At 62.6% G+C, this 13003-nt stretch overlaps 1 protein-coding gene and 1 long non-coding RNA gene across 2 annotated transcripts; both read left to right on the forward strand.

Moving 5' to 3' along the window:
- Positions 1–1254: 1254 nt before the first annotated feature.
- Positions 1255–7319, forward strand: LOC142047412 (uncharacterized). The gene is made up of 3 exons (XR_012656680.1): positions 1255–1379; positions 2427–2633; positions 7201–7319. It is a non-coding gene; the product is annotated as an uncharacterized LOC142047412 (long non-coding RNA).
- Positions 7320–7907: 588 nt separating this feature from the next.
- Positions 7908–12805, forward strand: LOC116830295 (striated muscle preferentially expressed protein kinase-like). The gene is made up of 4 exons (XM_075069842.1): positions 7908–8034; positions 10205–10295; positions 11821–12021; positions 12391–12805. The coding sequence occupies exons 1-4, from the start codon at positions 7908–7910 to the stop codon at positions 12671–12673; spliced, it is 702 nt and encodes a 233-aa protein (XP_074925943.1). The 3' UTR covers positions 12674–12805.
- Positions 12806–13003: the final 198 nt, after the last annotated feature.

The raw sequence follows: 13003 nt of genomic DNA on the forward strand, positions 1-13003 counted from the left end.
GAGTCACCCAAAACCACGGAACGGCACGGCCAGCCGCTGGCCCCCGTGGCCATTCAGGGGAGCATGGAGCGCTTGATGACGGACAGAGCCCCGTGGCCTAGCGGCAGGACTGTGGGCTGTGCAGGCCTCCTGGGACCAGCTGGCCTTCGGCATCGCACTCCGCGCAGACGAGGCTGCCACCCCGCACCCGGGCCGGGCCCAGCCCTGTGCAGCGAGCTCCGCCTTCTCCCCTATGCCCCAGCGGGGAGGCCCGTGAGCCTAGCCTGGGGGCGTGGGCTGCTCCCCACAGGCAGCGCGGGCCCTCACCTGTCACATAGAGGTGAGCGTAGCACGTGGCTCCCAACGCGGTTGCAATGACGCTTTATAGACGCCGGCGGGCATGTGCTGGACGGCGGGAACAGCAGGCGGGGGTTCTTGTCTGCGAGAGACGCGCGGAGGGGTGAAAAACCACAGTAGGCAAGAGATGCTGATGTGTCTACACCCCGAGCAGCCAATCAGAGCAGAGCACCGCGGGCATGCCGGGGACAGCACATGTGCGCAGGAGCTGATGCGACACAGGGTCGCGGTGTGGGGGAGCTCCCGCCTACCGCCATCCCAGCCTCCCCCAGCAGGGGCGCTGTGGGGGGCGGGGCGGAGCAGTGGCTGGGGAGCTCCCGGCTAGCCATCCCAGCCTCCCCAGCAGGGGCGCTGTAGGGGGGCGACGAAGCACCTGGCTGGGGAGCTCCGGCTACGCCACTCCCAGCCTCCCCCAGCAGGGGCGCTGTGGGGGCGGGCGGAAGCACTGGCTGGGTGAAGCTCCCGCTACGCCTCCCAGCCTCTCCCAGCAGGGGGCGCGCTGTGGGGCGGGGCGGAAGCACTGGCTGGGGGAGCTCCGGCGACGCACTCCAGCTCCCAGCAGGGGGCGCTGTGCGGGGCGAGGCGGAAGCATGGCTGGGAGCTGGAGGAAGCCGGGTCTGTGTCTTCGGGGCACTGCCGGGCGCTTGCCTCTGCACAGAGCCCCCAAAGCCCTGGGGGAGTCACTGGAGCTGCTGTGGCCGGTGGCTGCCAGGCAGAGCAGCCTCTCCACGGGCAGGACGGGCGCGGGGAGCAGAGGACTGCGAGTGAGTGGGGAGGGGTGGCTGTGCCGTCCCGTATGTCTCTGCACATGGCATGCGGCCCCATCTCTCAGCTGCTCCCCACACATGCCCGCCATGCATGTGGGTCCGGGACCTGCCTGCCTAGAGGTTGTGGGGCCTGCTGAGCCCCCCGGTGCCATGCCTGCCTGTTTCTTTCAGATGTGGTGCCGACTCCCCCCGACGGGCCGCCCGTTGTGCTGGCCGTGACCGGCAGAGCCGTCACACTGACCTGGAACAAGCCCAAGTGGCTCGACTCAGCCATAGGTGAGCTGGGCTGGGGGATGGTGGACAGGCTGGAGACCCCCCACCACTGGCACCGAGACCCCCCGACAGCCCTGGCTCCCACCAGCAAGTCTCATGGGCTTGGTGCATGGCAGGGGGGCAGTGTGGGGGGAAGGGAGCTGGGGTGTCTGGGTGGGGGTGATGGGCGCACTGCCCACTGAGAGGCTGCTCTGCCTGGCAGCCACCAGGCCGCAGCAGCTGCAGTGACTCCCCCAGGGTTTCTGGGGCTCCCTGTGGGGTCAAGGTGCCGGCAGGGCGGACACCCGGCGCCCCAAAGACGCCGTGGCTGAGGATCATTAATGCCAGTGGCCCCTGGGCAGCCCCTGCCAACATGTTCCAGCCGCGGTGAGCCCTGCAGCTGTCACAGGTCGAGCCGGGCCCTGGCAGCGACTCTTCCTGGCCACTGAAAGTTCCCCCCAGCCCAGCATGCGGGAGGTGATTATCTCCAGGGGCTGCGGGGGGGACGGGGGGGAACAGCTGCAGAGTCCGGGCTGTGGGGGAGGGGAGCTGGGCCAGGCTAAGGCTGTAGGGGGCAGCAGGGCTGGGGGCAGGGTGGCCAGGCTGGGCAGGGTCGGGGGGTTGATCTGGAAGAGATGGAGGAAGGTGGGGCAGGGCCAGGGCTGCGGTGGGAAGGGAGAGGGGGACTAGGCCAGGCCAGGGGGCAGTGGGAAAGGGAGAAGGGCTGGGCAGGGCCGTGGGGCACTGGGAAGGGGGCAGTGGCGGGGGCTGGGCCAGGGCAGTGGGAGGGGGAGAAGGGCTGGGCAAGGCTGTGGGGCACTGGGAAGGGGGCAGTGGTGAGGGATGGGGGGCACTGGGAGGGGGAGAAGGGCTGGGCCAGCCTGGGGAGGGCTGCCCCCCAGTGCCTGGGAGGACCAGTGGCCAAGTGGAGCTTAGAGCTGAGCTGCATGGGAAGCCCTCCAGGTGTGGTGGCCTGGCTGGGCTGGGGCCCATAGCCGTGGGGCGGGGTGGAGATGGTGCCAGGTGGGAGCCCTGAGAACATAGCATGGTCGTGGCCTCTCCTCTGCGCAGACCTTGCCTCGGTGACCTACCCCCTCCAGCAGCAGGTGCTGGGCACCAGCCAATGGACCATCGTGGCCACCGGCCTGCGAGACCCCCGCTGCACATTGCACAGCCTGGCCAAGGGGCCACGATACCTCTTCCGAGTGCTCACCATCACCCCCAGGAGCAGCAGCAAGCCCTCGCCTCCCAGCGAGCCAGTGCAGCTCCTGGATCGGGGTAAGAGGGGCAGGGGGAACTCCAGGTCACCACCTGGGAGCTGCTGGGCCCCCTTAACTCTCCAGCCTGGGCTGTCTCCCACAAGGCTTTGCTAGTGACAAGCAGCAAACCTCTCCAGGTGCTGTTATCACTCAGCACAGCCGCATGTGGAGCTCCACATCCAGCTAGATTGCATGAATGCTCCCAGAGCTGGTCACATAGGGAAAGGCACCAGCCCATCCCCCCAGCTCCCCAGCCTTGCACCCCAGAGCTGCACCGTCCTGCCCCGGGCAGACGCCTGGCCAGTGTAAGTTCATTAGCCAGTCACCCCTCCCTCCCTGTGCTGAGGCACGCACCAGCCGTTGTAACCTGAGCTGAATTCCCAGCACTGGTTTTAGGTGAAGTTATTAACAGTTATTAACGTTATAGAAGGTCGAACTGTAAGTTTTAGCTGTGGGAGGCAATAAAATCCGTGTATAGTACCAGAAGAAAAGAAATTCAAGCACCAGTCTAAATCTTAAACCATATTCACTAGGGAGCATTTGGATCAAGCATTTTTTCACCCCACTTGACGTTACATCATTCATGACGCTGGCTTCTCTCTCCAGCTGGGGCAGTCTCCTCAGCCGAAAGTCTCTGTCTCCTCCATGTTCTTGTGGCTTCTAGCATAGGTGGGGAGGAGGAAGCAAAATCACAGAATCTCAGGGTCTGGAAGGGACCTAGGACGGTCTAGTCCCACCTCCTGCTCAAAGCAGGCCAACCCCAACTAAATCACCCAGCCAGGGCTTTTGTCAGGCCTGACCTTAAACACCTCTAAGGAAGGAGATTCCACCACCTCCCTAGGGAACCCATTCCAGTGCTTCACCCTCTCTAGTGAAAAAGTGTTTGCTAATATCCAACCTAAACCTCCCCCACTGCAACTTTGAGACCATTGCTCCTTGTTCTGTCACCTGGTACCACTGGAGAACAGTCTAGATCCAGCCTTTGACCCCTTCAGTGTTGAGCTCTTTGAAATCCTGCTCTTCACGTTCTTCTGCGACTAAACAAGCTCAGTTGCATCAGCCTTCTCCTCAATAGGTCATCTAGTGCTCAGCCCCCTAATCATTTTTGTGCCCTCCAGTTAGTTTTCCAATTTTTCCACATCCCTCTTGTGGTGTGGCCCAAAACTTGACACAGTCTCCAGATTGGCATCACCAGTGTCCGATAAGAGGGAATGATCACGTTCCTCGATCTGCTGGCAATCCCTACTCATTACAGCCCAAGAATGCCGTTTAGCCTTCTTGGCAACAAGGGCACGCTGCTGTATCATTCCAGCTTCTTGTCCACTGTAACCCCCAGGTCTTTTCTGCAGAACTGCTGCTTAGCCAGGCAATCATATCCCCAACTCCTTTAGCATCCTTGGATGCATTGATCCAGCCCATGGACTTGTGCTCATCTAGGTTTTCTAAATAGTCCGAACCATTCTTTCTCCACAAGGCTGCTCACTCCTCCCCATGCTGTGCTGCCATCCTGCAGCAGTCTGGGAGCTGGCTGTCTGTGAAGACCACGGCAAAAAAAAGCACGATACTTCACTATTTCCACATCCTCTGTCACTAGGTGCTCCCCCTTCAGTAAGGGGCCCACACTTTCCCTGACACCTTCTTGTTGCTAACATACCTGAGAAAACCCTTCCTGTTACTCTTCACATCCCTGCTAGCTGCAACTACCAAGTGTGCCTTGGCCTTCCTGATGACACCCCTGCATTGCGAGCAATGTTTTATACTCCTTCCTAGTCAACTGGCCAAGTTTCCACTTCTGTAGCTTCCTTTTTGAGTTTAGCTCAGCGAAGATTCTTCTGTTAAGCCAAGCTTGTCACTTGCCATATTTGCTAGTCTTTCTGCACATTGGGTGGTTTGTTCTGCACCCTCAAAAGGCTTCTTTAAAATACAGCCAGCTCTCCGGACTCCTTTCCCTCAGATTAGCCTCCCAGGGGATCCTGCCATCAGTTCCCTGAGGATCCTGCTTTTCTGAAGCCCAGGGTCGTACTCTGCTGCTCTCTTCTTCCTGTGTCAGGATCCTGAACTCGACCATCTCATGGTCACTGCCTCCCAGGTCCCATCCACTTTTTTCCCCTACTAATTCTTCCTTGTTTGTGAGCAGCAGGTCAAGAGGAGCTCGGTCCTAGTTGGTTCCTCCAGCATTGCAGCACGAAGTTGTCCTCAACATGCACCAAAAACTTCCTGGATTGCCACTGTCCCTTATTTTATACCTCGTGCTGGGAGCCCTGCCGCTGTCTGATGGCTTTGCTCAGTCGCAGGGATTTGAGCAGAATCCCAGTGTGTGCTTGTCGCAGTTGTCATTGAATTGTAAATCCCTGATTCCAATCTCCCTTGCTGAGACTCTCAGACTTACAACATATTCAGTAACAACATCCAGCAAAAATCCAGAATTCCTACACTCCGAATGCTGACACAGGAGGTGCAGGTGTCCGTTTTCCACTGAACGCCTGGTCTGCAGCTCGGTTCAACGGTGCTATGGGCTTTTAAAAGCCGACTGGTGGCGCAGCAGACTCCCAACCTGCTCCGTGCGACTTCCTGGAAGCTGCAGCATCTCCCTCGGCTCTGAGCAGGAGGGGATGGCTACTCGGGCTGTGCGCGTCCCCCCAACACCAGCACGCACTCAGCTGCTCCCATTGGCCAGGAACCGCAGCCAGTGTGATGGGGCGGTGCCTGCAGCTGAGGCAGTACAGAGAGCCACCCCGAGCCCCCTCCAATGCCCTGCCCTAGCCCGGAGCCATCCTGCCACCCAACCTCTATCTCCAGCCCACCCCAAAGCCTGCAGCCGAGCCCCTCACCACCACACCTTCAGAGTCTGTACCCTCCGATTCCCCACTCCGCCTAGAGCCGAAACCCTTCTCTGTCAGAGTCTTCACCCTCTCTGCCAGCCTGTGCCCCAAACCCTGGCCCCATCACAAGCCCAACCCACCACGCCAGAGTCCTCACCCTCTTCCTCCAATTCCTGCTCAGCCTGAGCCCCATCTCCCCCAACCTGTCCATCTACAAGTCCACAGCCAGAAGTTCACCACTCCTTCCCAGCTGTCCACGAGTCCCGCGGTGATGCTCTACACTGCGCCCCTAAGCCAGGCAGGACTTTGGGAGCCTCCTCTCCTTGGAGCAACTTGTTCAGGCAAGAAGCTCACACGTCTTCACCTCTGGGTCTCTCCTTGAGGCATTCAGCTCCTCTGCCCCTCCGGTGCGCTTCCCACACGGCCCACCAGGGGGTCTGGAGCCACGGTGTCTGACCACCCCCACTTTTGCAGTCAGACGTGAAGCTTAGCCAGCACAAAAGAGTTTATTCGATGACAGGAACAGGATCTAAAAGCTTGTAGTACAGGCGAACCAGACCCGCTCGCCGGTCCATTCTGGGGGGCAGTGAGCAGAACCCCTAGGTCTGCACTTCACTCCTGTCCAGGCAGCTCCAGAATAACAACCCCTCCAGCCCCTCCTCTCTCAGCCCCTTCCCGGGCCAGGAGGTCACCTTATCCCTTTGTCTCAACACTTCAGCTTGTCACCTTTGCAGAGGAGGGGCCCAGGCCATCAGTTGCTAGGAGACAGAGTGCCAGGCATTTAGGGGCACTGGCCCCTTCCTCTGCAGCAATCACACACCCTTATCCCACCACCTAGATACTTAAGAACTGCACAGGGGACACTGAGGCACCAACACAGTATTCAGAGCAAACATTAAGAACAGTCCCAGTTCGTCACACCAACCCCCAGCCTCAGGCCGAAGCCCTCTCCTGCACCCCAAATCTCTAATCTCTGGCCTGACCCCAAAGCGTGTAGCCAGAGCTCTCACAAGCCCACCCTCCAACGCCCTGCCCCATCTCGGATCCTCCTCCTGCCCCCTGAACCCCTCCTTTCTGGCCCCACCCTAAGCCCAGAACTTGTACCCCCTCCCACACCTCAACCCCCTGCCCCATCCTGGAGCCCTCTCCTGCACCCCAAACCCCTCATTTCTGGCCCCACCCCAGAGCCCATACCTGCAGCTGGAGCCCTCTCCGCCCCCTGGACCCGAACGCCCTGGCCCAGCCTGGTGAAAATGAGCGAGTGAGTGAGGGTGGGGGAGAGCGAGCGACATAGGGAGGGGGATGGAGTAGGGGGGTGGCCTCGGAAAAGGGACAGGACAAGGGCGTTGGCTTTTCTGCAGATAGAAAGTTGGCGGCCCCAGGCATGCGTATTCGGAGAGAACAGTGGGTTGCAGGAGCTCCTGATCTTTCCTATGATACCTTGCCTGTCCGGCCGTGTAAAACCGATCACCATTACACGACAGTGGGGAATGATAGTTCCGGGTACTGCTTTGAGGTACAGGGGGCCCGTGGCCCAATGGCCGGTCGCTTCTCCAGAGGGCAGGGCTGCCAGGGAACCAGGTGGGGGGACACGTCCCCAGTGGTGAGGAACCCCCATAGCTAGGGGTGTGGTGGGGAGTGGGCCCTGGTGGGTCGGTTTCTTTCTGGGCCTTGTCCCTTGGCAGAGGGGCAGGGAAGGGGGCTCAGGCCAGGTCCCCCGGGCTGGGCTGCGGTTGCCGTAGTAACTAGGGGCTGTGTTGGCAGGTCCATACCTGGAGGAGGGTCCTGTCATCCTGGACAAGCCAGACGTGGTGTACGTGGTGGAGGACCAGCCAGCCTCCATCACTGTGACCCTCAACCACGTGGAGACCACGGTCACCTGGAAAAGGTGGGATGCACCTTTGCCAGCCCACGCGGCTTGTGCGGTAAAAAGGACCGGGCCCCGCCCCCCCATGGGGGGGCCCGGTGAACCTCTGGGGAACGTCTGTCAGCCGCACCCTGGGGGGCTTCCTGGAGGCTCCGTTCCCGTGCTCTGGGGGAGCATCTTTATCCCGCCTGACCCCCCCGACCATGCTGAATGTTATTGCAGCTGTGGCGGGGCTGCCCAGCAGACTCCAGCTCAGTACTTTCTCTACGTGGGGGGTGAGGGGCTCTGGCTAAGGGGGCTGGTGACCCACTCGGTCTCCAGGCAGGGGCACCGGTGGGGTGGGCGGGGGCTGGCTGGGGCGATCCCAGCTTACTCCAGCTTGGTATCCCGCCAGGAGCACTGGTGGGCGTGAAAGGGTGGGTGGGGGGAGCTGCGTGTAGTGCAGGGTTACCCAGCAACTCGCTCGAGTCTTTCCCAGAGGGGGCACTGTGGGGGCCAGTGGCGTGGCGCGCGGCACTCCTGGTGACGGGGTGTCCTTCCCCCCGGCCAGGGCGGGTTTGGTGCTGGGAGAGCGGTTGCTCAGGCGGTTGCGTGAAGTCTGAGCATGGCTGACGAGCGAGCACACTGCTGCTGGCTCTGCCATGGTGCACGTGGGAGGACGCTGGAGCTTGACCTCGAGGTGAGAACAGGCCGGCTGCGGACAGCTGCCTTCCATAGCCTGCAACTGGCAGGTACGTGAGGGGTCCTTATCCTGCGTCCAGCCTGGGCGCCGAAGCCCCATACACAGCAGTCTGAGGCGGCTCGAGCCTGGGCACCTGCAGAGCCACACCCTCTGCCTGGGCGCCGTGGACTGCGTGGCCACACCCTCCCCTCTGGGGCGAGCCTGTGTGCACCTGCGGGCCACACCGCCTCCTGGCCTGGTGGCGGCTGCATTGGGCACCAGCGAGCCACACCGCTCCCTGCTGGGGGGAGGCCTGGGCACCCAGCGGGCCACACGCCCTCCTTGCATGGGATGCGGAGCCTGGGACCAGCGGCCACACCCCTCCTTGCCTGGGAGCGAGCTGCGGCCCATCAGCGGGCCACACCCCTCCTGCCTGGGGGCGGACCCTGGCGCTGCGGGCCACACCCTCTGCGCTGCTGGGGTGGAGCCTGGGCACTGCGGGCACACACCCTCCCTGCTGGGGCGGAGACCTGGGCACGTGCAGCGCCAGGGCGCAGAGGCATTGCCTGTTTTCTGCTGCGCCTGAGGAGTGGCATGTCTCTCCGGTCCCCATAGGCGGCCGTGCTTTGAGTCCATTCATGGAGGACCTGGAGAGGTCGGGGAGGCGAGACACACACGCTTCGCCCGTGTTTGTATAGGAGGCGCAAGCGACTGCCTGCCGCGATCATCAATGTCGGTACAAGTTGACCCTGGGGGGAGCCAGGATGATGCCAGTCGAATGGTATGGGACCGTACCAGTGCCTGATGAATACCTGCAGTCCTCCCTGTCCAGCCCTAGCCTTTTCCACAGCTTGTCCTGCCCTGCTCCCAAACCTACAGCCCTGTCTCCCAGCCCTGAGCTCACACGCTCCGCTGCTGCCTCCAACTCCGACCCGCCAGGCCCGTGTGACCCCACCCCGCCCACCCCAGCTTTGCTGGGCGCCTTCGACTCCGACCCTCAGTCCCTCGCTTGTGCAGCACCGTGCCCCGAAGGGAAAGGGTTCCTGTCATCAGTGTCTGCCCAGGAGGAGGTGGGTCCCGGGTGCATCTGGGAGGCGTGCCAAGGACCCTGGCTGCCACGCTGGGTGGTTGTGTCCGGCATTGGGCCAATAGTTATGTGGTGCCCCAGGAGTGGTGGCTGAGTGGGCGGTGCTGACGCCCAACTCCCCAGGACTTGCAAGGTGCTGCTGGCGGAGGCAACGCCTGACCTTTGTCTAACGACAGACAGCGAGTTGCTCACCTGGTATTCGGCTGGCCGCTGCCACGGCCTGCGACTAGATGCGGCGTCTAACCTCACCGCCCGCACCTGGCCGGGAGTGATGTCTGCAAGGCCGGAGTGGTGGTGCTGCGGTAGGGCCTTGCCAGGTCCCAGCCCTTCAAGTCGACCCGGCGGCCAGGCCTGGGGAAGGGGAGCAGGCTTTGGGACGCGCTCATTGCAAGCCAGCCACCCTTGAGCCGGTCTTCGTACCCCCGAGCCCCAAGCCCCTCTGTCTATTGGCTTCTCTCCAGATGGAAACAGGTTGTACGGGGCCTGGTGTCTTCCTCTCCTCTGCAGCGCCCCTTTGGCCTCCTCGGGTGGACACTGGCTGGTCGGTCCTGGGTCCTGATCCGCAAGCTGCCAATTGTCCCCATGCCAGACGCGCGTGACTCTGACAGGGTCTCTGGTCCCAGTCACCAGTCACTGGGGTCTCCATCGCTCCAGGCTGGGGCTCCCGGTTCCTCTCTGTCCCGAGTCCCAAAAACTCCCTTCCCTCCCTCGTTAACCAGTAAACACCTGGGGACAGGGTCCACCCTGCATAGCAACCTGGAAAACACAGAAACACACCCTGCTTTGTACCACTGCACTGCACCTGTCCTAACCTCGGTCCATGGCTGTTCCCACCCCCACTGACACCCTGCCCCCCCTGCCCTCGGTGCCATGGACATGGACATGGAGCTGCCCTGGGCTCCCAGCGGTGCCCTGCTGCCAGGGCCCTCGCCCTGTGCTAAGCCCCCCAGTATCGGCTGGCCCTCGCCCTGTGCTGTGCTCGCCCTGTGCTGTGCCCCTGGTATTGGCTGGGCCCTCACCCTGTGCTGCGCCCCCCGGTGTCGGCTGGGCCCTCGCCCTGTGCTGTGCCCCCTGATATCAGCTGGGCCCTCGCCTTGTGCTGTCTCCCCGGTATTGGCTTGGCCCTCATGCCGTAGTTCTCCTGGCCTTTCAGCCCAGCCGGAGGCAGTGGCCGCGGTGGCGGAGGAGGGGCACACAGCCCGGCGGCTGACAGACGACTACGAGGTGCACGAGGAGATCGGCAGGTGAGTCGGGAGGGAGGTGGGGGCCTCTGGCGAGGGGCCGTCCTCAGGCGGTTGCACAGCAGGGCACTGACCTGCATTGGCCTGGTTCCCCAGGCTCGGCCCTGAGTCCCTGCTCCCAGACGCTAGGGCTGGGTCTCCCACTGGGACAGGACAGGGCAGGGCCAGGGTGTCTCAGCCCCCAGAGCAGGGCCAGCCCAGGCAGGGCAGCTCCATGTCCATGGCCTGGCACCAGCTTTTGTCCTGAGCCTGGCAGTGCTCGGTGCCGGGGCTGGGGGGCCCAAACAGCCCCCACGGGGATGGCTCTTGGCAAGCCCAGGGGGGTCAGCAGCTCATCCCACCCACAGCAGGTGGGGCAGATTGGGCAGGGCTGGGGCTCCCCTCCCTGCATCTCGGGGAATCAGGCCCCATTTTGAGGGAGGGAGGAGTCAGAGGCTGCCTGTCTCAGCACCTTCCAGGCTGGTGTGGGAGATTGGAGCTCACCCTGCTGCGTGGACCGGGCAGAAGGTGGGGGTGTCCCTGCAGCTGGGGAGCTCCCCCCGCCACCCTGCAGCCCTGGCTGCGTGCTGACCCACGGAGCATCGACAGTGCAAGGTAAGACACGGGACGCGTGGTGCCAGCCAGCCAGTCAGAGCCAGGGGCTGGGCTCGCCGGTGCCATGGGAGATCTCGAGTTCTCGAGAGCTGCACCAGCCAGCAAAGCAAACAGCTCGTTAGAGCCGTTAGGGAAGGGAGGGAGAAGACAGAAAATACCATAATGCTGCTGTTAAATCCAAAGTCCGCCCGCCCCCAAATATTGTGGGCAGAGCTGGTCAACCCAGCTCTACGAGAGACAGTAGAACTGGAAACGGTGCAGAGACGGCTCCGGTATGGCCCAGCTCCCACGGGAGGAGAGATGAAATAGCCTGGGCCTGTTCAGCCTGGAAAGGAGCCAGCGAGGGGGATATGACAGGGCTGTATAGTCATGGCGGGTAAGAGAGTGAATTGGGATGTGTTTCTTCACACAGCGCCCAGGCAGCCTGGGGAACTCCTCGCCACAGGATATTGTGAGGGCCAGACTGTAAAAGTCTTTGCTATGTTCACGAAGATTGGGTCCAGCAATGGCTTTTAGCCAGGACGTTTGGGGTACAGCCCCAGGCTCTGAGTCCCTAAAGCTCCCTGTGCCAGGACCCAGGAACGGGCGACAGGCTGGATCACACGACAGTCACCCTGTTCTGTGCATTCCCCCATGCCCCGGCCCAGCCGCTGTCAGAGGCAGGACGCTGGGCCGGACAGACCATTGGGCTGACCCAGGGTAGCCGTTCTTAGCTTCTTTACCCACTGCTGAGAGCAGAAACCTGAGCTCCCTGCCAGTGCTCAGCCCCCGCCATGTGCTGCCCCTAGATTCCCCCCAGTCCCTCCCTAGACAGGTTCTCCAGGGTGTCCCAGCCTCCTGCCAGCCCCTCCATTGGTGCCCACACCACGTCCTAGGCTCCTGCCAGCCCCCCGCCGAGGCTGGCCCACCTCCTGCAGCTCCCTGTGTGTTGCAGGGGAGCCTTCTCCTACGTGCGGAGGGTGACGGAGAAGAGCAGCGGGCTGGACTATGCAGCCAAGTTCATCCCCTGCCGGGTCAAGGCCAAGCAGTCGGCACGCAGGGAGCTGCAGATCCTGTCCCAGCTGGACCACGAGCGCCTCGTCTACTTCCACGACTCCTTTGAGAAGAAGAACGCCGTGATCATCGTCATGGAGCTGTATCCGCCGGGGCGTGGGATGGGAACAGCCCCATGGCCTGCCTGGGTCCCCGCCAGCACCTGCAGGGCACTGCTCAGTGGAAGCTCACAGCACTGCAGACCCGTGTGGTGCAATCTGAGATGGCAGTGACAGGGCGCAGCCATGTGGGGTCAGGGAGATCAAAGCCCCAGGGTCCCAGCAGGGAGCAGCCATTGGGGGCTTGCTCCACTGGAGTTTAGGCAGGATGCAGCTGGGTGGGAGTGGGGGCTGGGGGAGCTTGCAGTGCTGGGGCCCAGCAGGGCCCAGCTGTGGGGGGATAGGGCTCGCGGTGTCAGGTCCTGGCAGGGTGCGGCCGGGCGGCTGTGGACGTTCTCCTTGACGGGCCCCAGCTGCACAGAGGAGGAGCTGCTGGACAGGATGGCCAGGAAGCCCTCGGTGTGCGAGTGGGAGGTGAGTGCCGGGCCGGGAGCTGCCTGCAGAGCCCCTCACCCTCCACCTGCTTCCACCTGCTGGTCACCTCGGGAACTGCAGGGGCAGGGACCTCGGACCAACCCCTGGGGCCCAGGCTTCAGCCCGGGTGTCACAGAGTGTGAGGGAGTCAGGGCCCTGCACCCCCACTTCCTGCGAGTCACCGGGACTCTCAGCCAGGCAGTAACACAGAAGGTTTATTAGCCAGCAGGAGCACAGTCCCAAGCAGGGCTTGTAGGTACAACCAGGACCCCTCAGCCAGGTCCCTCTGGGGGGCAAGGAGCTTAGACCCCATACTTGGGGTTCCTGCCTCTTCCCAGCCAGCCCAGAACTGAACCCCCCCAACCTGACTCACTCCCCCCCTCCCCGGTGTCACGGAGTCCCCAGGCGATGCTCTGGAACTGCTCCCCACCAAGCCAGGCAGGACTTTGGGGAGCCTCCTCTCCCTTGGAGCAGACTTGTTCAGGGCAAGAAGCTCACACGGCTTCACCTCCTGGGTCTCTCCTTGGAGCATTCAGCATCCTCTGCCCCTCC

The sequence above is a fragment of the Chelonoidis abingdonii genome, chromosome 10, assembly GCF_003597395.2.
Source record: "Chelonoidis abingdonii isolate Lonesome George chromosome 10, CheloAbing_2.0, whole genome shotgun sequence".
NCBI classification, from domain to species: domain Eukaryota; kingdom Metazoa; phylum Chordata; order Testudines; family Testudinidae; genus Chelonoidis; species Chelonoidis abingdonii.